The sequence below is a fragment of the Anarrhichthys ocellatus genome, unplaced genomic scaffold (genome assembly GCF_004355925.1).
Source record: "Anarrhichthys ocellatus isolate YVR2014 unplaced genomic scaffold, GSC_Weel_1.0 scaffold4, whole genome shotgun sequence".
Taxonomy (NCBI): Eukaryota; Metazoa; Chordata; class Actinopteri; order Perciformes; family Anarhichadidae; genus Anarrhichthys; species Anarrhichthys ocellatus.
In genome coordinates, this window is record NW_022280034.1 from 16,440,964 (window position 1) to 16,468,823 (window position 27,860).

General features: G+C 44.3%; 3 protein-coding genes across 11 annotated transcripts in view; 1 reads left to right on the top strand and 2 right to left on the bottom strand.

Annotated features, from left to right (window-relative positions):
- The window catches only part of LOC116381209 (1-phosphatidylinositol 4,5-bisphosphate phosphodiesterase delta-3-A-like), a 38,438-nt gene extending 33,613 nt beyond the window's left edge, over positions 1–4,825 (bottom strand). The window contains exon 1 of the mRNA XM_031843162.1: positions 3,058–4,825. Within this exon, the coding sequence (XP_031699022.1) occupies positions 3,058–3,148 (91 nt within the window). The 5' untranslated portion in view covers positions 3,149–4,825. The remainder of the gene's footprint in view (positions 1–3,057) is intronic.
- A 1,273-nt stretch (positions 4,826–6,098) lies between these two features.
- acbd4 (acyl-CoA binding domain containing 4) lies at positions 6,099–15,021 on the top strand. Of its 2 annotated transcripts, none has more exons than XM_031842814.1 (11): positions 6,099–6,384; positions 6,841–6,971; positions 7,560–7,680; positions 9,114–9,198; positions 9,357–9,474; positions 9,772–9,897; positions 10,870–10,967; positions 11,087–11,297; positions 11,969–12,186; positions 14,065–14,124; positions 14,236–15,021. In XM_031842814.1, the coding sequence occupies exons 2-11, from the start codon at positions 6,881–6,883 to the stop codon at positions 14,362–14,364; spliced, it is 1,257 nt and encodes a 418-aa protein (XP_031698674.1). In that variant the 5' UTR covers positions 6,099–6,384; positions 6,841–6,880; the 3' UTR covers positions 14,365–15,021. The 2 variants fall into 2 exon arrangements, with proteins under 2 accessions (XP_031698674.1, XP_031698675.1); XM_031842815.1 differs by having other exon boundaries at positions 6,844–6,971.
- Positions 15,022–15,694: 673 nt separating this feature from the next.
- The window catches only part of LOC116380960 (rho GTPase-activating protein 23-like), a 65,891-nt gene continuing 53,725 nt past the window's right edge, over positions 15,695–27,860 (bottom strand). For 7 of the 8 annotated variants that reach the window (XM_031842804.1, XM_031842792.1, XM_031842785.1 and 4 more), the window contains 8 exons: positions 27,549–27,627; positions 22,452–22,525; positions 22,247–22,336; positions 22,025–22,150; positions 21,899–21,943; positions 21,663–21,756; positions 18,985–19,016; positions 15,695–18,874 (listed from right to left, as the gene is read on the bottom strand). In XM_031842804.1, the coding sequence (XP_031698664.1) occupies positions 17,918–18,874; positions 18,985–19,016; positions 21,663–21,756; positions 21,899–21,943; positions 22,025–22,150; positions 22,247–22,336; positions 22,452–22,525; positions 27,549–27,627 (1,497 nt within the window). In that variant the 3' untranslated portion in view covers positions 15,695–17,917. Of the gene's footprint in view, positions 18,875–18,984; positions 19,017–20,314; positions 20,340–21,662; positions 21,757–21,898; positions 21,944–22,024; positions 22,151–22,246; positions 22,337–22,451; positions 22,526–27,548; positions 27,628–27,860 lie in introns of all 8 variants that reach the window. The other variant, XM_031842808.1, reaches the window with a different exon arrangement.

A 27,860-nucleotide genomic window follows, 5' to 3' on the forward strand; every position in this document is an offset into this window, starting at 1 on the left:
ATATATATATATATATATATATATATATATATATATATATATATATACACACATCTGTTGAACCGCAGCAGCTCATATGGGAGCTCTGTAATTCATTTTGGTGCTGAACCACCAGTTGGGTGCGGTTAGAGATGAGACGATATGGACGGAGACATAAAGAAAGACAGAAAGACTAGATGATGAGGAGGAAAAATGAGGAGTGAGAGATATAATAAAAGGGTTGGTGATGGGACAGAGGAGAGGACACTCCAATTCCAATTAGCTGAGGGCTTTTGGCCTGTTATGAAAGCAATATCCTGTGACACCTTTCACGAAGATGACACATTTTAACAAACTTAATTATTCATTTCAGCAACCTTTCTTAGCTTAACCCTCTGAACCCTAAAACCTGCTGGCGGGATTGAAAAGCATGTTTTAAACGAAACAGCCAGAAGTTTTAAAAACCGTCTCTCGCCCAGAATAAAACTTTAGCTTTAAACAGATCCTGTAAAAAACATAAAATTCTGCGCTCCTCAAGGCAAGGCAAGTTTATTTGTATAGCACATTTCAACAACAAGGCAATTCAAAGTGCTTCACATAAAACCATTAAAAGCATCAAAACATAAGGCAAAAGAAAAGGAGATTTAAAAACAATTAAGAAAATTAATTGAAACATTAAAAACAGTCATAAAAACACTAAAAAGCAGTGTAAGAAATAAAATACAGTAGTAAAATGTAGAAATGCAGAAAATTGATAAATATCCTTGAATCTGGTTCAATTAAAGGCAGCAGCAAACAGAAAAGTGTTGAAGCTTCAATCTCAGCGCATTTCCACTTCTATGCAGATGACACAGCGCTTTGTAATGGAGTCAATACTCATGTCAATATTACTGCTGGAATTTGCTTGACCCTGGTGAGTGAATCCACTAATCACAGCGATTTCCTTAAACTGAACTGAACCATAAAGTCTGAATCTAATCTGAAGCTGGATATCAACCAGTGATTTTCATCTACTTACAATGAGATGATTATATGTTTGAGAAAATATCAGTATGACAGTAGTTTGTTGAAAATCATGAATTTTAATATTTTATCATATAAAATATATCCTGTGAATATATCCTGGATTTCATTTATATTTCTGAGGATTTATCACTCTTCCCACATTGACTGCAAACAGCGAGAACGAGGCTGGTGCACAAACAAACAAATACGCATGTGTCGGTAAAGCACAGCTAGATTAGAGCCTTTCAGCAGCCCACACATGTTAGTGGAGGCCAGTGGGCAGTGAGGCAGTAGTGAGATGGTCTATATTTGTTGATGCTGCTGCTCTGCACTACCAGTATTAACAGGCTTCTCTCTGACATTTAGGGGCTCAGCGGGGCTGCTGCTGCTGGTGTAGTATCTGCAGACAGACAGGCCAAACTATGGTGGGTTTATTAAGGATCACAGCTGGGAGTACGCGGTAGAACATACAGCTTAGCCCCTTTGACCAGAGCAACATGGTTCATTTCTTCATTTAAAGTTACAGCTTAGAGGGTCAGTTCAACCAAATTACAAAAAAAGAAGGAAAAAAAAGTGTTCACATTTTCCCTTTGTCGTATTGAGCCGTTTCTGGAGTTTAATTTGTAACGCTTGAAATATTTTAAGATCACACTGTAAACTCTTTCCAGTTAGATAATCCATAGAGCACATTGCTTTCATTGGGGACAATGACTTTAGGATAAAATAGTCACAATCAAACTGCAAATTGGCACTTTAGGATTAAGACAAATTGAGACATTAAAGGGTAACTTTGGCACTTTTCAACCTGGACAACAATTTATGAAATTGTTCCAGTATTGAACAAGAGCGCTGTCTATAAACGGGCTGTAATGCGATCGCTCGGGGAAACTCCTCACTGTCACCGTACGTCGACTTAATTGTTTATCAAAAGTGACGACAACATTATGGAAAGGACCCTACAGAGAAATAATAACCACGAGAGTTCACTGAGCATGCAGAGCCTGAGGAGGACAGTAGTGAAACATGGAAACCTGTTACCCTAAATACTCTGGTTGGGGAGAAAATGTGCTTAACCAGCTGGTAAATGTTTACTTTTCCCAACGTGGGACACCGAAGTTTAAAAATCCCTCTGGATAAATACACAGCACTACATGCTGTAAAAAAACAACACAAGTATACTGACCCTCATCAATAAAAAGACATGAGCTCTAATGTCATGAAATCAATCTTCAATGCAATTTTCCCAGTTTACAGACACTAAGTTTACTAACGATTAGTCTGTCTCCAATATTTTAAATAATTTTATTGAATTTTTTAGTCGTTCATAAAACAAAAAGGTCAAATATTCACATAGTTTCAGCTTCTGTGATGTGAAGATTTGCTTTTTTTCTATATAATTTTAAATTTAGTATCTATGGATGTTGGACAGTTGGTCAGAGGAAACAAAACAAACTGTCATTTTTCACAACATTTTGACATTTTATCAACTACGATTCATTCTGATTATAGTCACATTAAAATAACCAATTGCTAAAGAAGACAACCATTCACTGCAGCTGTTAACTTTATATGATTTTATGCTGGGTTTCATGTTTGCCATTGGTCCTGATTTAAAGTATCACACACTATGGTGTGTGTGTGTGTGTGTGTGTGTGTGTGTGTGTGTGTGTGTGTGTGTGTGTGTGTTCATTTCGAAGGAAGACGGACACAGAAATACAAAAAAACAAAACATCCAAGTTTGAATAACATTTACTCTCTATTTCCAGTATGGAACCTTCATGTCTCAACTTACTTTTGTACTGAGGACACAAATAAAAAAAATGAAATATTGAAGTTTAAATCACTGTTTTTAAAACAAATGTAATTAATTACATAATAATTAATGTTTTGAGAAGAAATACGGTAACATTTTTGCTATGCTTGTTTTTTACTGAGGTTTATTCCTATTCTATCTATTCTGCTTATTGGAGAGGGGGGGGGGATAACGGTCCACTGTGGCGACAGTATATCAGTATGAGTATGTCAGAGAGGAGGGGGGGCATCTGTAACAACATCTGTAACACAAACACTCACCCAGACTCCTCAGAGGATCAATGGCCTTTGATTCGGACGTCCCGGCTCCGTTCTTCACCGCCGGGGCCGCTTTCTTTCTGTTGCCCAACATACCGCAAGGAAGCTGCGCTTGATTTCGCTCTGCCTCCCTCTCCCTTCCTTCCTCAGCCTTTTCTCCCCCTGTTGGTCCGGGGTCCTGCGTTGTTCCTCGGGCTGCGAGATAAGCGGTCTAGCGGTTCAGCTGCACGGAGACCCCGCAGGAGGAAGACACGAGAACCTCCACGTCGGTCTGCGCGCTGCACCTCATGCTTTTATCCTGGAGGAGTCTGGCCAAACCTTTCACCCTGCTGATGTCACTGAGATGAATTTATAGACATAGAGCTGTATAAACCACAAGACAAGGGCTTCCTGAGGGGGACTTTCAAAATAAGAGCCGTCGAGGTCTCGTAAGAGTTTCGATGTCTGGTGCCTTATTTAAAGACTCAATCAACAGATTTACACGCAGCTTTGAAGTAGCTTAGTTAAAAAAGAAATCTCACTTTATTTCCATTCTTTGGATTCGATACATTTTCTGTTGTGTCAATCATATTAAAGCAGGTCATTATCACCAATGTAGCAATTTGTTATGCTTTTGTTTTGACGCCAAAACCCTCAGCACTTCCGGGTTTCGTATTGTGTGTCTGTGGTAATTGACGGAATTCTAAACTGATTATAGACCGAGGAGAGACGCTCAATGTGTCCAAGGTGAAATAGCCTTCCTCTTCTCGGTCCGCTGGTCTCTCATTTGATCCACATCACTAGTATGATTGATGATAACTGGAAACAGCTGATCCTCTCACTCTGTCCGCTGTAATTGGGGCGATGGTTGCCGCGGAATGATTTATGCACAAATTGGCCCGTGTGAGCAGTAAATACGCGGACTGCAGACGCTCTTTAATGAATGGATGTCTCCAGTTGAACTGCAGGTCCAGCTTCTGTGCTGCTATCGGAGCCATTTATTAAATTGCACTGGCATTGTTACAGATTATAGCTTTTAAACAGTGATAACGACAATTCCAATACTAGCTCGAGGTACTTGCGAATTTACATTGTATACAACTGTATCAGAGGCAGATATTGAACTTTTTACACTGTTACATTTGTCAGACATCGTACAAATACTTTTCAAATAGCAATTGTTAGTTGGTACCTTCCTGTCCAGTGAAATCCACGTATCTTTAAATTTGGTAATTCAGAAATTTCGGACGAAGTGTTCTTTTGCAGGTTGAAAAAAATCTCCCAATTCTTAAAATAAATAAACTATTAGAAACACACTGGATTATCTCAGAAATGCATCGCCACAAAATGTTCAAAGACACGGGGCTTCTCACAGGACAGCGACGCTACAAAGTGATTTTATTTAATATGATGCGTTGCTGTAGATTAAACTACCCAACAGTATAGTAAGTAGTTAGAATTACCACAACCATAATCTGCAGCAGTAAAATGCCACATGCACATCAATGCAGCAGTAATATTAATCCAAAAACATCGCATAACGACTACTAGCAGTGGATTTTCAGTGTGGTATTGCTGGTGTCACTTTAAATGTACAAGTGGGCGTGGTCAAACGTGGGTCACATGATTTGACACGGAACTCGTCGCTGTACGTTACAGTGGCTGGAGATGGTTGGTTTTCGTCATGCAACGTTTACCGTCAAAGGAAGTAAACCCAAACACAGCCGAGGCCACCATTCACTCAGAAGCTGTGTCTCAATTCAGGGGCTGCATCGTTCGGAGGACCCAGCCTTCGCGGTCTACGTGGGCCGCGTCCTTTGAGGACCGCAAAGGCTAGACCGTGCCGTCTCCGAAATGAGACGGCCTACCCTACAGAGGACTTCCTGTTTGCGTCAACAGCTGTTCCCGCCCCGCCCCCCTCTTGCTGCTCCCGTCCCTAAAATCCCTGCTCAACAGGATTATATATATAATATATATATTATACACACTATATATATATATATATATATATATATATTAGTATATATATAATCCCTGCTCAGCAGGATTATAAATATATATACATATAAATACATTAAACTAAAACCTATTCAGTATATATACTGGAAAGGTTTTAGTTTAGTGTTTTAATCAGTTTTGTATCATATATTCAATAATTAGTTCATAGATCTTTTTCAAAATATTGTTTTTCCATATTAATAATCAGTTAATTAAATCAGTTACTAATAACTAATTTTCAATCAGTTATAGTTCTTGTAATTAAATTAATTTATCAATAACTTTATTTCATTTCAATCAAGACAGTTAACATTAACAGCAGCAAAACAAATGTCAGCAAACGTGTTTATTAACTTGCAGTAACACATGTGCATATACTTTATATTTTATAATAAGTTGCCCCCCCCACAGGCACATTTTCTCCAAAATTGTCCAAATCACATTGAGAAAATGATGAAAAGAGAAACATTTATCAATAATGTTCACACAGGGATGCAAACTTAGAAGATTGACACATTTTACACAGCAGAATATACACAAATTCACATAGAAATCATTTACATGTATGTCTTATGTCAATTTAAATAAATAAAATAAAAAGGTGACATCACAACTGTCATCTCTGTGATGGCAACATGAACACATGAGAAGGATCTACTGGTTGTCTAATTAGTGAAAGCTTTGTACAGGATGAGAGCTAATGTAACTGTAACCTTAAGTACAGGATGGTCAAATGGATATATTACAAATGGACTAATGTCTTAATTCAAATCTACGGTTGCTGAATGTTTGTCCATCGTTCTCCCCTCAGCTATATACTCAAATGCTCAAATGCAGTGAATTCGTGTACTTAATCTCAATGTTTGAAACGTTACCGGGTTTAAAGTGATATTTCAGGTTCACAACCTGTCTACCTGAGCTCACGTTGGTCCGTTTATGTACATGATATGAAGTATAATTCATCTGTAAAATCATCACAAACTCAGTAAGATATTATTCAACCTCTGAGGTTTGAAAGTGAAGTTATTAAAAGTTACTTTACAAGGCTTACTACGGTCGGATGCAGGCGGCCGAGCTGCCAGTAATAGCGCACCGGCACGCAATGCATCTTGGGATATGGTGGGCCGCGAAGGATACATCAGATGTGTCCTCCAAATCTGGGACCAGAAGGCTGCATTGAAGGACTCTTCAACATAAATGCGAAATGGGACAGCACTACTTGAAGCGCTGTGATGCAACCGGTCTACGAATGCAGCCTCCGAAGGATGCAGCCCCTGAATTGAGACACAGCTACAGTCTCTCTGATACAGACCAACTACAAGTTTGCCAGTGACAGGGCACACAGCAACTGACGTAAGAGAAGTTAACAAGCTAACTAACGCTGCTGTGGCTAAGCTACACCGGCCGGGGTCCGTACCTCAGTCAGCTATAACTAAGTTAGCTGAGTAACTAGAGTTAAGTTAGCTGAGCAAGCTAACTTAGCTATAGTCAACTCCCATTTGTTGCACTTGGTATTCTTCTTTAGTCTTATCCAACCAATCCTGAATTTAAGTAACGTTAATACTGTTGTTTCTCGGCATACGCGTGCACCAGAATATCACGTGTATGATAACGTTATGTGCATGTTTAAATTCAGACATGCGTTACATAAATTCACCAAACGGTGCTCGGTGTTGCATTCTGGCGTATGTCAAAAATGTGTGTCGTGTAAGCTAACTGTCAATGTTGGTGTTTGATTCCACTCTCCTAACGGACGTTTCCGGTTGCGTGTGTGTGTGTGTGCGTGTGCGTGTGCTCTCTCGGCTCCAGTAGCACTCGTCCCTTCCGTTAGATTAAACGAGTTAGTGTCATGCCAGTCCTGGCGATGGCAGAGCCCGTGGTTGATCACCAGAGACGGTTTCAGGCCGCTGTGGACGTCATCCAATACCTCCCCAAAAATGGTATGTAGCCTTTTACAACCATCAACATTATTTCACATACCGTGTGTTTGTTGTGACTACACTGTAGCAATGACTCATTAATCTTTACTATTGTGGGGTTTACCTACACTATTCTGTGCTGTACAGAGAGTGAGAGGGTAAAACCAAACGTCATCTAATACAAACAGGAGGCTTAATGTAAGACTTATAAGAACTATGCATTATCTCCTGTATAACTGGTCACATCATACTATTATTATTACATGCATGTCATGGCGCCTCATGATTTGTTACTGTGTACTGATGCCAATAAGAAGGCCACACTAAACATTAGTCTTTTTCAATGGAGTCTGGTGTTCAACACATTTCATTGCAACAACTACTCTGAAGTTTACAAAATGTTAATTGCATTTGTTGATTTATATCGTCAGCTATATTGCTTTTAATATGTGAGCAAGAAACATTAACTGTGAAATGTCTGAGTACAGCTTGAAGTCCCCTCTGACCTAACCTTCTGTAATTCTAGACTGCTCTCCTTTACGCTTTCCCTTTGTCCCGCTAAATGGAGCAATAAGCAGACAAAGCTCATAATGGTCTGTTACCCTGCAGGTTCCTACCGACCGTCCTACGAGGTCATGCTGCGTTTCTACAGTCTGTACAAACAGGCCATGTGTGGACCTTGTTCAGTGCCTCGACCCAGCTTCTGGGACCCAGTGGGTCGCTACAAATGGTATGTCTGTGTGTGTGTGTGTGTGTGTGTGTGTGTGTGTGTGTGTGTGTTTGTTTGTGCGCAAGGCTTGTGTGTCATTGTCATCAAGAGTCAGCTTGTTTTTCATAACGCCATGCAGTTCATACTCTACATCGTATTTCCGTTTCAAATCTTTTTAATTTTATTTTTCAATATTAATTTGGCCAGTGGCCATGATGACACATCTGTTGCGTGGAGTTTGGTGTGAGGTTCTCTGTGGGTTGGGTAGTTTGTCTTGTTAGGTATACGTCTCCACACCTCGTCTCCTTCTAGTTCTCTATCAGGAGAAGCAGCAGAGAGGTTGTGTTGCACGTTACGTCGATGGAGAGAGGATCAGTGTCTTGCTTAAGGAGATCTTGACCGGACACATGGCTTAACTCTGAGGCTAACGTGGGGTCAGTTGAACTTGATGGTCGCTAACACATCCTGTCAGTTCACTTCACTTCTAACAGATTAAGAAGGTGTGAGCAAATCCTTAAAGGGACAGTTCTAGGTTTTGAAGTGTGGTTGCATGAGGTACTTTGATCCAATCCCAAAGTCCCCCGAAAGCCTTGAACCCTGAACTCTCTGGGACTTATCTGAAGTCACCTGTTAAATGTTTGAGTGTGAGAGGCTACAAAGGCTTGAAATCGTGTGAATACGAATGGGACAGTACTTTGCTGCGACATATAAAACATCATGTTGTGTACAGTCGTGGGTATTTCTTTTATATTTTTTTATTTTGAACCTGAACGTCTTCCACGCTCTTTCCTCATGAGATGAGTTATTCGTCAAATAATCGATTAGTTTCACTTTCAGGTAGGATATGGCTGTCTGACAGCTAGAAAAATGTGACGGTACTCTCAGTACTGCCTGTTATATGCGAGTAGTCCTGTCGCTGTGTACTGGCATGCGTTTTTAAAATAACGGCATTAAAAGGAATAATAACTTAATGTAATTACATTCTTTTTATCTGGCTCTGCTCTATTGACAGGTGTTCTTCTATTTTTCTCTGGTTTAGTGGATTTAGAGCTCGTCATGGTTAAACGTTGTGTAATGGTGACACTCGTTACCCAGAGATGTTGTAACGAGACACACATGAGGTAGTTTGAAATCCTGGATATATCCTTCAAACGCACATTGTAAAGCTTTTTGTCTGAAGGTTAGATAATATTTCTTTCTGACGTTAGTGACAGTGTGGGCTCTGTGGTAGCGCTGACAGCTTGATGGAGTAGCACCAGGGGGTGGGGCTTAGCAAAGGGTCAATTGACACTGAAGAATGAAACTGCTAAGCAAATCTTGAAATACATTAATTAAGAATTCCCACAGCATAGCACAGGAGTACAAAAGACTTTGTGGTCAGAAGTACTGTAATTTATGGGATGACGTGTAACAGCCAACTGTTTGTTGACCGGTGGTTCCTGTGAACGTGTCAGGGACGCCTGGAGATGCCTGGGAGAGATGAGCAGTGAGAGTGCCATGGCAGCATACGTGGACGAGATGAAGAAAGTGGCACAGGAGGTACAGGACGCACCCGTTTCAATACAACACCATGAGTTCATGTAAAGACTGCATAATAAACCTCCCTCTACACCTTGATGTGAGGCATGAAGACAGCAGATGAACACAGCGACGTGTAATTAGACTCTAGTGATGAATAGCGTTTCCTCTGACTGCAGGTGGTCGACGCCATGCCCATGAACGAGAAAACGGCCTCGCTCTTCCAGCACTTCGAGCCGCTCTACCTGGTGATCGATGACATGCCGCGGCCTCCAGAGTCTCTGCTCGCACTCGAAGGTCAGTGACCCTGAACCTAAAATAACAAAAGTCTGTTTGTATACATACTGTTTACATTACACCCTGCAAGCACTTTTGGACAAATGTTAAAGTAGTGCTAAGATGTTACAGGGACTGTGATGAATGCAATCTACAGTTCTGATAGCAGGTTTTATGTTATATTATAGTTTCTATGTACAATTGCATATCTACAGTCTCTCAATATATTGAATGGTAAGCGTTGTTAAGCGCAGGACACAAACAGACCTGTGGTCCATGTGGACTGTTCATCATGGTTTTCACATTGTCATCCTGTAGGTGGTAAAGGCAGTGAGCGGGCTGACAGGGCAGCAGAGGAGGGGGAGGAGCAGGGTGGGGCTGATCCAGATCAGGAGCTGAACCCGTCTGAGGTCATAGACCTCACTGGCAACACCATTCCTAATGGTACGTAATGGATGGAGCGCGACTCAACCCCCCCACCCTTAGTCTACTCTCTGGTCTCAGTGAAACACCTCAATCTTCTTCTACGCCCTCTTTAAGTAGCGAGCAAAACTGCACCACAGCCAACATCTGGTAAGGGTCACAATGTTGTCTGACAAAATCATCATAAATATAGGTTAATAACAATCTATATGCAGATATCTGGAGGCAACGTGACAAGATTTTGGTTTCTGTTAGAAGTGAGAGACGGCGAACAGTCGACTGACTGGACAGCTACTCTGTCCTACCTGCCTCTGCTCTGTGTGATCTATATCTATATTGGGTTCATAACAATAGGTTTCACTTTTAAGCCTAGTTTAAGTTTAAAGGGCTACTGTGGCTCTAAGACCTGGTTCAGAGAGGAACTGAAAATAAGTCTGTTTAAATCCTCGTGATCCCACCAAAGAAAAGAGGAATCTTCAAGTTTCGTGTGAAACTGCTCACTACAACGTCTGGATTATCTTGAGTGACCGGATCACCATTTCTGGAAAGAGACATTTCTGTGTTGAGTTTTTTAAATGTATGTTTTGGTGCTTTGAGCACCACAAGCCGAGTAAAATCTAGTCCCATTATATTAGAGAGAGGGCAGACGTCTCTACAGCATCTGGATAGATAAATAGCACTACAGGTTAAAGGAGGGATTTGTATTCTATTTTATTTTGGGGGAGAACTGTCCCTTTTATTTTGTTAGCTTAAACATGATTTATTAAGAAAACAACCTGTCTCGAATAATGAACCAAGCTTTGTCCAACTCAAAAACAAACTTCCAACAAAAAACAGATCAATGTCCTTCTTTCAAAATGCTAAAATATAAACCAGGAAAAATGAATGCAAAAGAAAAGAAAAAACTCCAAAAAGGGAATGGAACTCACTGGGTGTCGGGTTGGGTAAAATACTAATCGGCCTCCTGTATACAAAATGCTTCTGCTCCGGCAGACACTGGTGTGTGTGAGGGTTTGGTGTTGACCAGTGACTCAGAGAGCGAGATCTTCTGCGACTCCGTGGATTCGGTTGAGCAACTCGGCAACGTCAAGGTATGACTTGCATCCCCCAACACACAGACCAGACCAAGTACAGTCAACTGCCCCGTGAGCAGGAACACGACATTTAAAATATCTATTCAACCATTTCAAAGACTGTCTTTCAATCGCAGATTCCTTTCATCAAGACCAACGGTTTCCACAACGGCCACCCGTCCCTGGAGCCGGCTCCCATTCAGAGCCACCAGCTGGAGGGCGGTGTGGGGGTGCGGCAGGTCGGGGCAGGTGAAGGTGGAGAGGGGGCAGAGGATGGAAAGGGTCCCGGTCCCAACAGGAGGGGTCGAGACACCGGGCGGGAAGGTTCCCACCACAACTGGAGAGAACGTAAGCTGCTCCAACACGGGAAAGGTCAATAATGGATAACTCTAAGGCAGCCTTGTTAAGCTAGTTCTGGTTGTTGAGTTTAAAGGGACAGTTAACTCCAAAATCAGAAAGACATATCTTTTCCTCTTGCCAGAAGTGCTGCTCTTCAGTCTAGATTGTTTCGGTGCTAGTCGCCTAGCTTTGGAGATTCATACATGAAATGGCTCGCAACGAGGTGTGTGGACGACCTTCAGTAACCGGGTCATGGTCTCTTAATGGACGTTGCTGTAGAGTTTTTTTTTGGAGCTTTGAGCACCGCAAGCTGAGTACAATATAGTCCCATTATATTAGAGAGACTTCTCTACGGCTGATATCGCCAACACTATCTAGATAAATGGTACTACAGGTGAGGTAGGAAACATATTTGTTTGGGATTTTTTTGATTTTGGGGTGAACTGTCCCTTTTAATGGGATTGGCTGGAACTTTAAAAAGGGGCATTGAATGGAATTTCCAATATGAAATAAAAATGAAATCATACATAACTATTATTTACATGGTTATTTATATTATAATAACCTTTTCTTTTATTCATTATTGATCACAACAATGTTTGCAACCTTTTCCACTTTTAGCATTACAGCAGGGCCTCACTCTGTTGTTACTGAGACTGTATGTACCGTTGTGTCTGTAGGTGGTGTTCCTCAGGGCAGTCCGAGGTGGGGGGGCCCTGGTGGTGGCGGTGGCGGAGGGGCCGGCCGAGGAGGAGGGGATGGTTCAGAGGGCGGGGTCGAGAGGCTCCACGACACCCAGCTCCAGCAGCAGATCATCCTGGCCCTACGGAGGCTCAGAGAGGACATGAGGAGCGTGATGGACCGGCTGGAGGTGGTGGAGCGGCTCGCCGCCACACACGTAAGCACCAACAGCATCATTGTTCTCTGTCCACGGCAAGCAGCTGATGTCAATGCAGATGGTCAATCTCTACTTCTGCTGCATTAAAATGTCGTCATAGAAGTTCAGAATGCTCACGTGAACAAATTTGTCTTTAAGTTTCAAATGTAAAAAAATGTATTAAAACCATATTGTGGAAACAGTGCATGTGCTGGGGACTATTTTCAGCAGCGGATTGAGACACATTATAGTGCAGAGTTTCTCAAATGAGGGTAGTAGTACCTAGGGGTAATTTGGAGTACCTTTGGACCCGAGAGACCCCCACCGGGGTCTTTTTAGAAAAGTGTAGCATTCAGCGTGTCGTAGAAAGCATTTTTCATAAAGAAATATAATTATTGCTCCAGACATATTGTATATCGAATATTGAATTAACGGAAAAAGTCCGAGCAACATCATCATACCAGCCATTGTAAACACTGCAAACACAATTATACATGAACTAATATCATATCTGGAAGATATCTAGAAGATTTGCCACAATTTTGGCCAAAAATCGACGAACTATGCTCTCTGTATGGCTCTCTCATCACGAAGCAGGGATCGCACATGTAGCAGGGTCATGATTCGACCCGGGGACGATCATTGTCGTCGAAATTACTCTTTCAAACCGTTCAAAAGTTCTGGGTATATATGCCAACATCACCCACAGGTCACGAGAAAAAAAATTGGGTAAAAAAAACAACTTACGTTTTGATGGTTTCGGTGATGAAAATCCAGCGGATTTTGGTACAGCTGCTTGCTGTAGATCCCGCTGCATGTCTGTGAGTGAGATCAGTCCGCTTGGAGAATGAATAACAAAATGGCAGACGATTCTGTGAGGTGGACCAATCCATGTAGAGAGGGGGGTTCGCCCAGCATTTCGCGATTTTTAGTCAGTAAACAGACACGGAGATTCTCAAACACCCCCGCATGGCTCCCGTTGGACTATCCTGCATCTAAAAAGGTCTCACATGAGTAAATCGGCCAATCACAGGCCTTACCAGGGTCACATAGACACACATTATGAGCCATTTATTGTTATGAATGACAGATATGACACATCATAACTGCTCAAAATGGTGTCAAACTGCTTTATTAGGATTATTGAACACTCTTAGTGATAAGAAAAGTGAATATATAGTTAATATTTAGTTATATAGTATATAAAATTAGTATACAGCAATGCAACTGCTGGTTCCAAAAATCAAAATTTTGCTTGACTCAGACCATTTATGCTGGCCTGCTTCACTCAATCGAAGTAAAATATGTTGTGGAGACATGTAAAACGTGTTGTGCTATGTCTGTGGCATATTTTTAAGCCTACATCTGCATTATTTAAAAAAAAAAAAAAGTGTTCAATACAAGTACTTTTTTTTTTTTAGGCGAACCTGAAACTTTTTCAATTTGAGCTGTGCCATAAGTGTTTGTTATTAACCAGTAACATATACACAATATTTACACAATTCAACACATCTCACAAGTGTTACCTGTATTCTAGCATCAAAATTATTAAAATAGACCTTGTAGTTAGAGCTGGGGACTCTCTTGAGTATGGGTATGCAATTTTCGAGCAGAGGCCAAAAAATAGGGCTAGGGTTCAACAGGTTTTAAAAGGATATGTGAGATTTGTTTATTAAATATATATTAGTCATGCATAGTTCCTGTTTTGTAGTTCATAGAGAAACCACTTTTATTTTTAATATACCTATTTTCTTTTACTGCAATTGTTAATTGCAGTAAACTGTCAACTACTGCAACAAACACCTTTTTCTTTTTCTACTTAAGTAGTTTCACGTATTTCAAAGTAAAATCTAGAAATATCCAGACTTTACTCTCTAAGCTGCTGTTTATGTGCGACAGGCCCAGACTTCAGAGTGGAGGCCGTGTCTACAGTGTGCAGCCGCAGCCTCGAAGCAGCAGGTTAGTGTCGGCTAGATATCCTGGAAAGTAGTTTCCGTTGCTGGAGTTGTTTCCGGTACCGGTATCACAAATGAGTGTTGTGATTAACGAGGCGTTTGTCTTTCCCCTCAGGAGGAGAGGTGGTGGCTGTTTGACGTGTCGGGTCAGACCGTCGTCCTCTTCCTGCTGTGGCCGTTTGTCGCTCAGGGTCTGGTCTCCCTGCTGAGGAAAGTCCAGCGGAGAAGCCGCACGTCTTCATGAGCCGGCGGAGACGTCCGGCCGCTCGCCTACACAGGGATCCACCGGTGCAAGACGTCTAGTTTTATTTGGCAGCGAAGCATCAAATCAAATAGGAATTGACGGGGAGGCCTGGTCCTCCCTCACACGGGTGCTGAAATGAAGGGACTAGCTGTCTGCTCGGAGAAGAGACGCACACCTCCGAATCCAGAGACCCTCTCTCACTACAGCACATAACTCTGTTTAAATTATTCTAGTGGAATCGGCAGGAAGCAGAGCATAACCTCGTCTCTACCGAACCTGGAGAAGTGCAAATACTGATCATGAGCCTAAATTATTGGTTATTATTTAATCTGAGCGAGACACCATCAATGTACTTATGGATTTGCCATAAGATCTGTGTCTTTTGTAATATACTGAATATTATTATTGTCCACAGTATCTGCTTTCAGATGGAAGAAGAAGTCAGCGTACAGGTGGGGTTGCCTCATCATTTCATGGGAATCTTTCAATCTGATTCTTGACCTCAGATTGTTTGGTCAGTGTCTCTTTTACGTAGTACACTGAAAGGATCAATGTATTTGAGGCTACGATGGGAGAACTTGTTTTCAAAAGCTGCCCTGTGACAGTCATGTATAATACGAATGCATGAGCTCAAATTAATAAATATATTGAATAGAAGGTTGTGGTGTGTCAAGTCTTAGTGGCAAATACTGAGAATGTAAACACAAGGCCTCTAGTTTAACAGTGACGGTGTAGAGATGCACTGATATCAGGCCGATACCGACTCTAATTGATTTATTCAAGTCTGTTTCTATCTACTGTAATTATGATTCCTGTATGACAGTACAATGTGACATGCTTATCTATATTATGAATTTAATGTGAGTAAAGTCACACATATATCACTGATAACAGATAAATATAAGATGCTTGTATATTATAGGACGATCATAAGTGGACTAGTGAGTGAGCTACTTTTTACGGTCCAGGATGGCTGAGTGTGTTTAAACATCCAGAGATCCTCTGGATGTGACGTGAAGTCTCTTTACTGATATTCTGTGATGAATCCTATTTTGTTCTGGATCAAAATGTAAGATAAATAGGAATAATGTACATTATATAACGCATCTGCTGCCCTTATGTGATGTATTTGACATAATCGGTTTCACATTCCACCTTAAGGCCTTGTTATTTATTGAATGCACACAGAATGAGACAAATAAGCCTAATGAGATGAGATACTTAAAAGGGTGATGTAATATATTTGTGTCTCCGCTATAATTGTTTCACTGTGGAGGTAAATTCACTTAACCACATTACAATCCAAAAAATAAAACACAACCCTGCTTCAAAAACAAATAATTTAATATATTATGTATAATAATTATATACACAGGTTAACTTAACAAGGCTTTGTACAACTGTTACAAAAATTGGTCCACGCACAGCCACCCACTTACAGAGTACATGCACAGGGGCACAGATAAAGGACAGACATGGAGTGTGGTTGGATGATGGCGGCTGGCAGTACAGTTTGATTCAGCTCCGGTTTCATTTCTTGAGTCTAGACTCAACGGGAGAGAAAAATACTGAAAAAATATCAATCGGGTAAGACTCTGGTTTTGTATTTAAGGAGGTTATTCACTCACTTTCACTGCTCCCGTGACGATACTCCTAACACTGATATAATGTATAAAGTAGAGCCTCTCTTAGGTTCTCTCTTGGCTCTAATGTTGTACACAAATGACCCAAATAGAAGAAAACGGAACATTTTGGCATGACTTCGGATAGCTGCCTTAAACACGTCCTCCGATGAAACAGGCCCCCCTCCCCCGACATACAGAAACACGATATGCTTGTGTTGAACACTTAGAGTTTGCATATTTTAATGTCACTGAACCCATGCACACAATATATATATTTATATATATTTTTAAGTCCATGGAAGCTTTGGCATGACGCCCAAAGTCCCATCACCCAGAGACAGAGAGTGGTGGAGTTCCCTGTAGATCCACAGGAGGCTTTGGAAGAGCTCGTAAAGGGCTGAGACGTAAACTGAGGAGAAGTTTCCTCTGAACTGGTGCTGTGGTATTTGCCCACGCGGGTTACGTCAAAGACAACAACAGTCGGTTTCCAATGAAAGACACGTGGCAGATGACGGGAGTCTTTGCTGGTGTGAGGGTTCGTTGTAACAGCAGCTCGGCTCTGGAGTTGAATTTTAAATGTCTGATATGGCTTTCTCTCAATTTTTTGAATTTACAGTTGATGGGTTTCATTCCAAAAGATGATTTTAGAAATGAACAGTAAAGGCATTTTAAAAAGGTCCTTACTTGTGGCACCACCTAGTGGTTGTAATAAGAACAGCACTGTGAAACATGGCAACACGTCTCACCGAGATTGTTTCATTTTCTTTACATCAGAATCCATTGAAAGTGAACTGTTGTTCGTTAGAGAGGTAGGTTTCCTTGTCATTACTTCCCCGGGAACATATCAAGCTGGATTCTAGCTCTAGTATATGAAGCCAAATTTGAAAAGATGTCAGCGTGTTGTCTTGGTCGTTTTAAGATTGGATTGCTTGGATTGGTTCTACAACACTTAGTTAAGATGATCTTCTGCCTTCAGAGACGTATTTCTCTTTTCTAATATTGAGGTCTGCGTGTTGGATCGCATCGTTTTCACTCACAGATTTTGGTTTTTACCTTGTTCACGTAATCTAAAAAGAATAGTTTGCCACACAGCTGAATACACATAGTTATCATTCAAAGACATTGGGTGTGAAAGGGTCTCCAGTTACAGTGCTGTGAAGGCTCGGTCACACCAGCTTTTAAAACGGAAAGATTTTGCTGCAAAATCAATTGATTGGAATGGAATCGTCGTGATCAGGGAATTGGCCTAAAATCCTCGAAACAGCGCTGACCAACAGCAAACTGTGCTGACCTTTGAGAAATGGAGAGCTGGAGAAGCTACTGTAGTTATTCGATGTGTTCTTCTATTCCAGCTCTTCTACGGGAGTAAAGTGTTCCACACACTGTGTGAATTTATTGTCCTTTTAGCGACCAAGCTAACACGCCACTAGCGTGTCTTCGGCTGGTTATATAAGACGTGTGTGAGTGTATGTGAACATACAAGCTAAGGGGAATCTCTCCTGAGAAAAGTCATCAGATTTTGGTGAGAATTTGCCTCAAATACCAGGATCTTAATTTGCTGTGTCAGCCCTAATGTCCTTTTGAAAACATACAACAACATGGATAATTACATCTACAGTTATTCTGTCAGTAAAGGGTTAAAGATGAGTAGCTTTCAAAGTAGTTGAATGGTAGAATTTGTATGTTAAGTAATGAGTTTCACATTTTTCATTTTGGAATGAAACTCTGCAGCTGCGCACAAAGAAGTACTTCAGCGTGAGATCAGGTCTCCAACTTCAGAGGCAATAAAAAGCCCTGAGGGAAGAGTCTCCACAACGCAGATCCCCATGGCAACATGACGGACACTTCAGAAGCAGTGACACGGGGATCCAGTGTTTGTGAGTAAAGGGCTAGTACTTTGTACTGTGTTAGTAGATGAAACACTCCGATTAAACGACCACAGTGTGACGACGCCATGCCCTCTTCTTGTCCCGTGGGTCCAGGGCCGTTCTCCTCAGGACCACAGCGTGAGATCCTGGGGAGGAGGAGGAGGAGAGAGGGCGAGACTCCTGGGCAGGATGAGGGGGGGGGTCTATTTGTTGAACTGACCCAGGACCTACAGTCGATCCCTGAGTGACCCCAACACGTCCATGCTGACCCGGTGTTCCTTCAATGGCTCTGATCACCTCCAGCCTCTCTGCTCTCCATCCTTTGACTCGTTCCTCGCTCCTGCCCAGCTCAAGCTCCAGATTCATGGAAATAGCCCTTGTCCTCCCGCCTCTTGTCTTCCTGTAGCGGACCGGCACCGACTGGTTCCAGTCCGGCTGCTGGGTCCCGTAAAAGCTGGAAGCCTGGAAGAGGTTGGGGAGCCTGGTGGGGCAGATCCAGAAGGGGACTGTGGGGTGTCCTCTGGCCGGAGCGTGAGGCCTCAAGTGGGAAGGAGGATCAGACATGGTTGGGGGTCTTGGGTATGTGGCGCTCTGATGGTGCGAGCAGAGGAAACTGTTTGGACGAGGTTGCGTTGCCGTTCTTCTCCTGCTCTCTTCACATTTGTTGGCCGTTCTGTTCCCCTCTTCCTCTCCAGACAACGAATCTTGTCCCTCAGCGACCACTCTAGCTGTCCCCCCAGTCTCCTTTTCATCCCTTTTGTCTTTTTTCGGAATGGTTTGTTCTCCCTTGACCGCCTCTTTCTCTCCTCTGTTCCCCTCCTCTTCCTCCTCCCCTCCCCCGCCTTCTCCTCCCCCGTAGTTGCTGGTTTTGACCGGCTCGTGCTCGGAGTCCTCGTCGGCGCTGCCGTCCTGCAGGTGGGTACTGAGGCATTTTTTACGTTTGCGGGTCACAGCGGAAATGATGGACTTGGGCAGGAAGTCCCTGGCACTCAGGTCCTTCTTGGAGAGCGAAGAAAGCTGAAAAGGTTCAACATTCCAGTCACATAATGGTCACTTCTTACTTCATATTCCAGAATCTGTGACCCTATTCACATACTTAAAGGACAAGTGAGTGGTTTGTTGCTTACCTTTGATTTAAGTGAATCGCTGGTGGTGGAATCTGTGAGGAAAAGGAAAGATTTGGATTAGAACCGCGTCAGCACTAGACGAGTGGTGCTACAGTGTTAGGAGTGTGACAATCACAGCACACACTAGCAGCACTGCAAGCTGTGAGGAGAACTCTCGCCATTATCGGAGGATCTGCCTGCTGTTACTGTAAATGGCTAGAGTTCCCCTGTAACATCAGCGGTAGGGGTGTGCCGCAGTGCGCAGGAGTCACGGTTTGGTTTATGAGTCATGGTCCGGTGGGAGTTTGGTAACGGGGGAAAAGAACGATGATACGTTTCTTTTCATTGATACTGAACAGACGTGTTTCCATTCACATATTTACTATGCACATTCTGAAGGTATGGCCCACTTCAGGTGGTTTTGGTCTTTGACGAGAGTTGATGAGTTTGATGGATTATTAAAGCGCCTATGATGTAGCGAACATTTACCTCACATGACTGATCAGCTGTTCCTAGTTATATATTTACGTATGTTGTCTTCGTCTCCAGATGAAACATGGCCACTACTAGCTGACATGAAAGAACAATTCAAACTCGCTCAATTGAAACAACTTCCTGAACACCTCTCTCCATTTTTCTATTGCAGACGCTTAGAAGGCAACTTATTTTGTTGGGTTAGGGTTAGCAACCTCTACTTCTTCTTCTACTCCTATTACTGGTGGAATACAGCCATGTGTAGCCTACAGCGATAACGTCTGACCAAACCAAGCTGTAGCCAAGTTTATTCACTCCAAACCAGTTGATGGAAACTTGCCCAATTCACTTTTCTTTTTTTCCCCGACATTTACAATTGAACGGAAACATGGCTACTGACTACGGACTGAGGGAGTGATTTGCCCACTTGCAACATTTAGTAAACTATTTTCAATGTCCAAATAAGGAGCATTTCAAACATGTTTTGTATTACACTGTATGAACAAATAGTTTCCCAAAAGGCTATAAAACTAAAAAAGCATATCTTATGGCAGGAAATTGAGTCCCGGTGATCAGCACATGTGGGGGATCGTTAGACTATTCAATGTGTTTGCGATTCACGTCCCCGAAAACAGTGGAGCCATGCAGACGCACCATGTTGACAGCTGACAGCTAAAAGTTTCCGGGGTGGAATTTGAACGTGCAAACTTTGATTCTGTTCTGCACACGCAAACCGTTACAGCCCTATCGGCAAAACAGGAGGATGATGGTACACTGGTGGGAGACCAAGGCTGACGGAAAAGTCAAAATGAATGGAATTGAAGTGCAATAGAAACAACCAAACACAAAACACAGAAGGAGGAAGACCTGGTCCTACCGAAGAGGCTGATCCACTGTCTCAGCTAGGGAGAGAGAGAGAGCAGAAAGGTCCGGAGAAAGAGAAGGAAGAGAAGGACAGAGCTGAGTCTCGCTTCATAAGACCACCGGCAGCATTAGTAGTACACAATGTAGAGGGCAGGTTCGATACGCAAGCAATTCAACATTAAGGGTGTGATTCAGCCATACTCATGAAAAGCTCTTCACTTTGAACTGTATTACAGATTTAGTGAGGATATAGACTTCACACGTTTCCTCAGATTGGATATATTTGTGTAGGCTCCTCTGGTTCTCTTGCAGCCCTATGTAGAAGGTCTATGGGTGCTTCTCACCTGTTTGTGATGTATGAGAAGACCTAGAGTGGTATTAACACGTTGGCTCTTTCAACGATTATACTATACTAAACTATAATAAAGGCCTTTTAATATGTGCGTCCTTGGATTGCCTTTCTGATTGTCCCGTATTAAAGACGGTCCCCCGTGTTCCTTTGGGGTGAATGCAAACCATCAGGATTCTGGTTTCTGTAGTCGGCTCAATCTGAACTACAGCGGCCCTACAGGAAACAGAAGACCCAGATAGGAAGGCTTGTGCATTCTTGTAGGTACCTAGCTTGGATTAGTAGACATCAAACAGAGAGTTTCTTGGATAATTGAACAGCACCTCGACCAACGTGGAAACATTTATGGTAGAAATAAGGAAGCCTGTATAGAGAGGTACGACACAGTGTCGTAACATCGGTGTCTGATTTACTTGAAACTGAAAAAACACTGAAACGCTACATTGTTTAGTTGGCTCAGTTTTCATAGTCTTTCTCTGTGTTTTCTTGCTGCTGCGTTTCAACCACGAATCCATTTTCGTCTATCGTTCAATAATGAATAATGAAGATTTGGCAAATTTTTCATGGCCGCAACCCACATCCTCAGCTCTGCTGCTCATCCCACAAATGCGTGTTCCTTACAAATGTGGCACCATTTAAAAGGGAAATAAACAGGCTTTCCACCGGTATAAGATTTATTGCCAAGAAGCATTGTTACAACAAAGAAATAATCTACCAAACACAAATGTCCTTACTTTTTGTGCTATGTTAGTATGATTATTTTAGGAATTAATAATTACTGTTTTTTTTATTAACATTTAAAAAAAACAATCTCTTAAGTAGTACTCCCATTTGAGAAACCCTGACCGAGGATAAAAGTGCCATTCTGTTCATTTTGCCAGTAGAAAACTTCATCAGAATTATGGAAAAACAGCAACTGCACAGGTAATAAGTTAATCAGATGGATGAGTTGGATCCTCTCATAGTGAACATGTATCCTTTTGACAATATCACAGATTAGACACTTCCTCACCTGACGCCTCTCCTGGCATGCCGGGCCTGCCGATGTTGGACAGCAGATGGTCGATGTTGGGAACAGGCTGCATGTCCCGCTTATCCTCTGGGGCCTGCACACACACACGCACACACACACACACATCCAGAAATACACAACCATACCCAAAATGAAAGTGCAAAGTAGAAATGAGGACACGTGAATACAAACAATCCCTCTGATGGGGACGTTCTCTGCTCTTTCGTCTGATGTACCTTCTCCTCTTCATCGAGCTCTCCGGTAGTGAAGAACCAGTCGTGCTGTTGAAGGAACACAATGCGGCGTCACTGATGTTGAGACAAAAACACATAACTGGTAAAGAACGGCGCAGCGGGTCTTACGTGCAGGATGAGCGTCTCCACTATCTTGTAGCGGTCGGGCATGTGGGTGACCATGTCAGTCATGTTGTCCTCTGACGTCCTCACCAGAGTGGGACCAAACACCAGGGCCAGGTTTCTCGGCTCCATCTGAAAAATTACATCAAAGCTACGCTCACATCCGGCTCCATGAATGACCTTGAAGACACAAAAACCTAACTTGCTAATCAGAGGTAGTGAGGTTACCTTATTCTGTTCACAGTGATCTGCCACCTTCTTCAGGTGACCCACCAGGAACTTCAGGGTGTGATAGTAGTGATCTGGGAGGTCATGGAGCTGGATGAAGAAGGACGGATGAATGGAGCAGAGAAGAAGGTGAAAAAGGTTGGACTCGTTAAACAGAGAAGAAGCGTATTCGTTGCTGGATGTTCTGCTGTCCTTTGACTCGTACCAGTTTCTTCATGGTCTTCAGTCTGTCCTCCGCGTCTTCTATCCGGTTGGCATCAATGAAGTCGATGTATTTGTCTGCAGACAGAGAAGAAGTTTCATTAACAAGCAACTGATAAATGGAAATATTTCAGCATTTGGTATGATATCCACATGCAAACGACAGGCAGCAGCATTTTTAAGAAATATTTGTATCCAGAACGGTGGAAAGTAATCCTGCTTCTATTTCATCCTTACTGACCGCCAGAGGCAGTGCTTAACACTGGATATCTTCCGTCTCGCGCATGCGCAGGTCGAATATTTATATCAACAAAGTCACATGTGACCTCGGATGACCCCCTTCGTCTATAAATTCCGGTGTCATCCTGAGTTCAGTCCTTTTTCAGCTTCTCGCTACGCAGGTCAGCTACCATGGTAGCATAAACAAAGATGTGTCTACGATCAAGACATATTAGAGCTTGTCGCTGTAGCCTTGTGACCACCGGTCGGAGTTGTGGTTTTCTCGCCCTCCAAAGGCTGCGACAAACTGTCCCTCTTCGGAGGAAGCGGTGTGTTCGCCGTTCGGACATCGAGCCCCGGTCTGATAAGGGCCACCTAAGTCGTGAAGACAGAAATCTGTGAGATCGATTAACATTGTTTTCTATAACCGTTGTTCGTTTTCCACGGTTGGCAGAGCGCTTCCGCTCTAGCTAATGGAGTTGCGTGCTAACGAGAGCATAGAATATACTCTGTCGGCCCGCCCTTCACAGTGAGCAGTGTCCTGCTCAGGCTAACTTGATGAGATGCAAGTTCGACTAGATCGACATTAGCATTATGTCCACTGGTTTTGTAACATTACGGCTAGCACAGTGTTCCCGCTCAGGCAAACTTGATGAAATGCTAGTTCGGCATTAGCATTATGTCCACTGATGTTGTAACATTTCGGCTATCACAGTTAGCAGTGTTTCTGCTCAGGCAAACTTGGTGAGAGACTAGCTCGACTAGATCGACATTGGCATTGTGTCCATTGAGATTTAATTTTTACATCTGACGTAATTCACAGTTAGCAGTGTCTTCACTCAGGCTAACTTGGTGAGATGCTAGCTAGACAAAGCTGATACTGGGACTGTGTCCATCAACTTCGTAACCTTACGGCTGTCACAGTTAACAGAGCGTCCCCGTTCAGGTTAACTCAGTGGGAAGCTAGCTAAACAAAGCTGATACTGGGACTGTGTCCATCAACTTTGTAGCATTACAACTATCACAGTTAGCCTGAGCGAGAACACTCTGCTAACTCGGTGGGACACTAACTAGGCTAAGTTAATACTGGGATTGTGTCCATTGATTTTGTAGCATTACGGCTATCACAGTTAGCTGAGTATCTTTGCTCAAGCTAACTGGTGGGACACCACTATTTACAGCGACGGTCCTAGTGAAGAGTGTCCTCGCTCCCCTCTCACTGTAAGGACTGTTTTTTGGTCTGTTTCCACAGTGGCAGAGTGCTCTCGCTCAGGCTAACTGGTCGGTCACCAATATCTGCAGCAAATATCCTAGTGAAGAGTGTCCTCACTCCCCTCTCACTGTAAGGACTGCTTTTTTGGCCTGTTTCCACAGTAGCAGAGTGCTCTCGCTCAGGCTAAGTGGTGGGACACCAATATCCGCAGCGAGTGTCCTAGTGAAGAGTGTCCGAAAAGATCACTCTCCTCTGACTGTCCCCTGCCTGTTCTCTCAACATTCAGCAGAGCGCTCCCGCTCAGACTGATTTGGAATTCCGCATCAACTAGTGGGACAAGGGTTCCTCCAGAATTGCAGCCATGTTAAACTCTCCCGGCTGTAGGACCTGTATAGCTCCTCTTCAGCCTGAGGACGGCCCTGACCTCTTGCCTCGAGCATCTGAGGGAGGGCCTCTCGGAGAACCCAGGCAGGACCTGCGGCATCACGCCTTGAGCAGTAAGGTCTGCTAGGCTGGCCGACGTGGAACACCTGATGCGTGAGGTCTACCTCCCCCTGTCAGGGCAGCTGAATCCAGCGTTCTACCCTGATCGTTTGCATGGCGCTGGCACGCCTGCAGTGGGATACACAGCAGCTGGAACTTCCACCTGTGAGTGCCTTCTTCAGGGCGCCTTCCCGCCCTCACCACCTTTTCTGTTCCTCCCTCCGAGGAATATCTAAGGAAGTTGCATGCATGCTGGAGAGACACCAGGGCTCTCTCCCGCCTTACATCAGATGGTCGAACTCTGACGACCATGCAGGAGGTGGCAAAATTTGGCCTTGCACGTATGCCAGCCATTTAGCCGACTATTGCATCCATCATAGTTTCCCCTGAGGAGACTGAGGCCCGATGCCAGGTGCCCTCGACCCAACGTCGGGTCAAAGATGACCTGCTTATGGCTTATGACACAGCAGCGCTGTGGACCGTATCGACAACTCCCTCTCCCACCTCATGCTTGCCCTCGCAGCTTCTCTGCAGCAGGCTACTTTCGACGCTTCCGCCTCCAGCCTCAGTGATGCTTCATGGCAGGCGTTTGCGCTCATGTCGAGGGAACTTGGACGTATGATGTCCACCCTGGTCCAGACTCGCCGCCAGGTTTGGCTGGCGCAGTCACCCCTGTCTGAGACATGTAGGAGGACCCTCCGTACTGTCCCAGTGGAACCTGGTGAGCTGTTCGAGTCAGCTGCTATACAGGCGCTTCAGCGAACTGTTGAAGCTAGCCAGACGAGGCAGCAGTTAACTGGTCTTTGCAGGGACATGCCTGCACCCCGCAGACCTAGGGGTCCCACTTTGGCCCCCCAAGGCCGTTTTTTCAGCCTCCAGCTTACCCTAGTAGCTGCCACAGGCCTCAGCGTCCCGCTGAGAGGCCGGACCGCTACCCAGACAACCCTGCCTACGTCCCCCCCCCAGACAACCTCCGAACTTGGGGACTAACAGTCCCCCCCCCCCAAAGCCTCCAGGCCGGCTGTCGGTTTTTTCTCCCAGCAGCAGATTTCCAAGGGAGAGTGGTTCACGTCTATCGACGTCTGTTCCCATGGTGCATCACCACAGGCAGTTTCTTCATTTCGCCTTTTAAGGCCGCCACTTTCAGTCCAGGGTGCTTCCATTCGGACTCTCCCATCTCCCCATGGGTGTTCACAAGGTGTTACTGCTGTCCTTTCCCCCTGCAATCACAGGGCGTGAACATACTGCCGTACTTAGACTGGCTGACCTGGGCGCCATCCCGGCTTCAGGCGCCACAGGACACGCTCGCCTTCTCTCACGTGGCCCGGTGGGGCCTCAAGGTGAACATGGAGAGGAGCTACCTGAGCCCTTCTCAGAGCATAACCTTCATTAGTTTGGCCCTATGAGGGCCTGTCTGTCACCCCAGCATGTGGACAACAACCCCCACAACCTCTCCCCCTTCTGAGGGGGCAGATGGTTGCCCTACATCCTTTTCTCCGACTATTGGGTAAACTGACAGCTGCCACAACTGTCGTTCCCTTGGGCTTGCAGATGGCTGAACAGCCTTCACTTGGATGCCAAGTGGCACAGATACAGGGCAATAATAGTATCAAAACAGTGCCTACTCACTCTATCCCCATGGAGGGAGAGTGCATATCTGGCAAACAGTGTCCCCATGGGCTCGGTTCCATTCCACTGGGAGATTGTCACAACAGATACCTGCCTCTCAAGGCGGGGTGCAGTGTGACAGGACAGCTTGGGGGCAGTTGTCTGCTCAAAGACCGCAGGGGCAGGTCAGGGTTCTAGAGCTAGCGCTCAAGCACTTCCTTCCATATTTGAAGGGAAAGCATGTGCTTGTCCGATTTGACAACACCTCTGCTGTGATTTCACATAAACTATCAATGGGGCACCAGATCTGCAGAAGTTGCTACGGGGATCACCGTGCCCTTCTGACTTGGGAGGCCCCTCGCCTGACCAGCCTGTGGGCAATGTACCCACCAGGAGAACGGAACCAGGTTGTGGTTTTCCTGTTCCGTCACAAGCCTCCACCATGAGAGTGGCGGCTGCATCCAGATGTGTCGACCCACTGCCCCCACTGGGTCTCCCTGACGGAGAGGACCAGTCCTCTGGGTCAAGATGCCCTGGCTCACACGTGGCCAGAGGATCTTCTTTATGCCTTTTCCACCATTCCCTCTGATTTTGCTAAACGCTTGTCAGAGTTCTTCCCCGACAGGAGGGATCTCCTGTCGCAACTAGAAGGTCGGATTTGGCATTCCAATCCCTGCCGCCCTCAACTAGGGGTCACGGGAGGGCCCGACCGGATGCTGAGTGGTGCATAGAACCAGTCAGACTGACTATTCTGAATGCCAGCGCGTGATCTACCTGCCTGCGGTACAAAAACAGGTGGAAGCTGTTCTCTGACTGGTGTGCGGCTCAGAACCTCTCCTCTCCCCATCGGGAGAGGAGAGGTCAAGGCTGCTGTGCCCAGTGCGGGCCCTCAGAGCTTATGTGCAAGCTACCGCTTGCATACGGCAGTCGGAGCAGCTCTTTGTCAGTGAAGGGTCACTCTACCAAGAGTGTCTCCACGTCAAGGGCAGCCCTGAGAGGTGTGCCTGTGGAGGATATATGTGCTGCGGCCTCGTGGGCATCACCGAGCACATTCACCAAACACTGCAGAGTTAACGTTGCCACCCCTCACCCACTGGGGAGGGTTCTTTGGCCAGTTTTCTCTGCCGGAGCTATACGAGGTAGTTACTGTGCTTCCTCGTGACTCTTTTGGTATAAGTCATCCAGTGTTAAGCACTGCCTCTGGCGGTCAGTAAGGATGAAATAGAACGAAACTTACGAATGTAACTACGGTTCTATGAATCCTGGATGACCGCCAGAGTTCTTGGTCACTCGGAATCTCGTGAACTCGCGAGAAGATTCCATAGGACTGAACTCAGGATGACACCGGAACTTATAGACGACGGGGGGTCATTCGAGGTCACATGTGACTTTGTTGATATAAATATTCGACCTGCGCATGCGCGAGACGGAAGATATCCAGTGTTAAGCACTGCCTCTGGCGGTCATCCAGGATTCATAGAACCGTAGTTACATTCGTAACTTTCGTTTTATATTCTAAGCTTCACAGGTTGGTTGTGATTCATGCTACGCTCCATAATGAACAATGACTGAACGCACCATCAGTGAACAGCGGCTCAGGCAGTTTTCGGAAGAAGGACTTGAGCAGGCTGCTGATTACGTTCAGGTCCTGCCATCTCTGTGGAGACAGGAAGAGTGAGAGTTCAGTATTTCGCGTGCAGAGTGAAAAGAATGACACATCTGATCTAACAAAATGATGTTTGGTACAAGACTCCTCTAAGCTACGACTCCAGCTAACGCGTTTATTGAACGCTGCAGGAATGCGCCCTAGAACCCGGAAAACGAGTCAGTGTTTTTGTGCTTCCGGTTCCCTCCTCTTGATAGATTTTAACGTTGTGTTCTACGGTATGA

Bases quoted from the DNA above. Each gene is read 5' to 3' on its own strand.
- acbd4 (XM_031842814.1), top strand. From the start codon at position 6,881: ATGCCAGTCCTGGCGATGGCAGAGCCCGTGGTTGATCACCAGAGACGG. The intron at 7,681-9,113 runs GTATGTCTGTGT...TGAACGTGTCAG, and splicing joins CCAGTGGGTCGCTACAAATG to GGACGCCTGGAGATGCCTGG. The intron at 11,298-11,968 runs GTAAGCTGCTCC...TTGTGTCTGTAG, and splicing joins CCACCACAACTGGAGAGAAC to GTGGTGTTCCTCAGGGCAGT.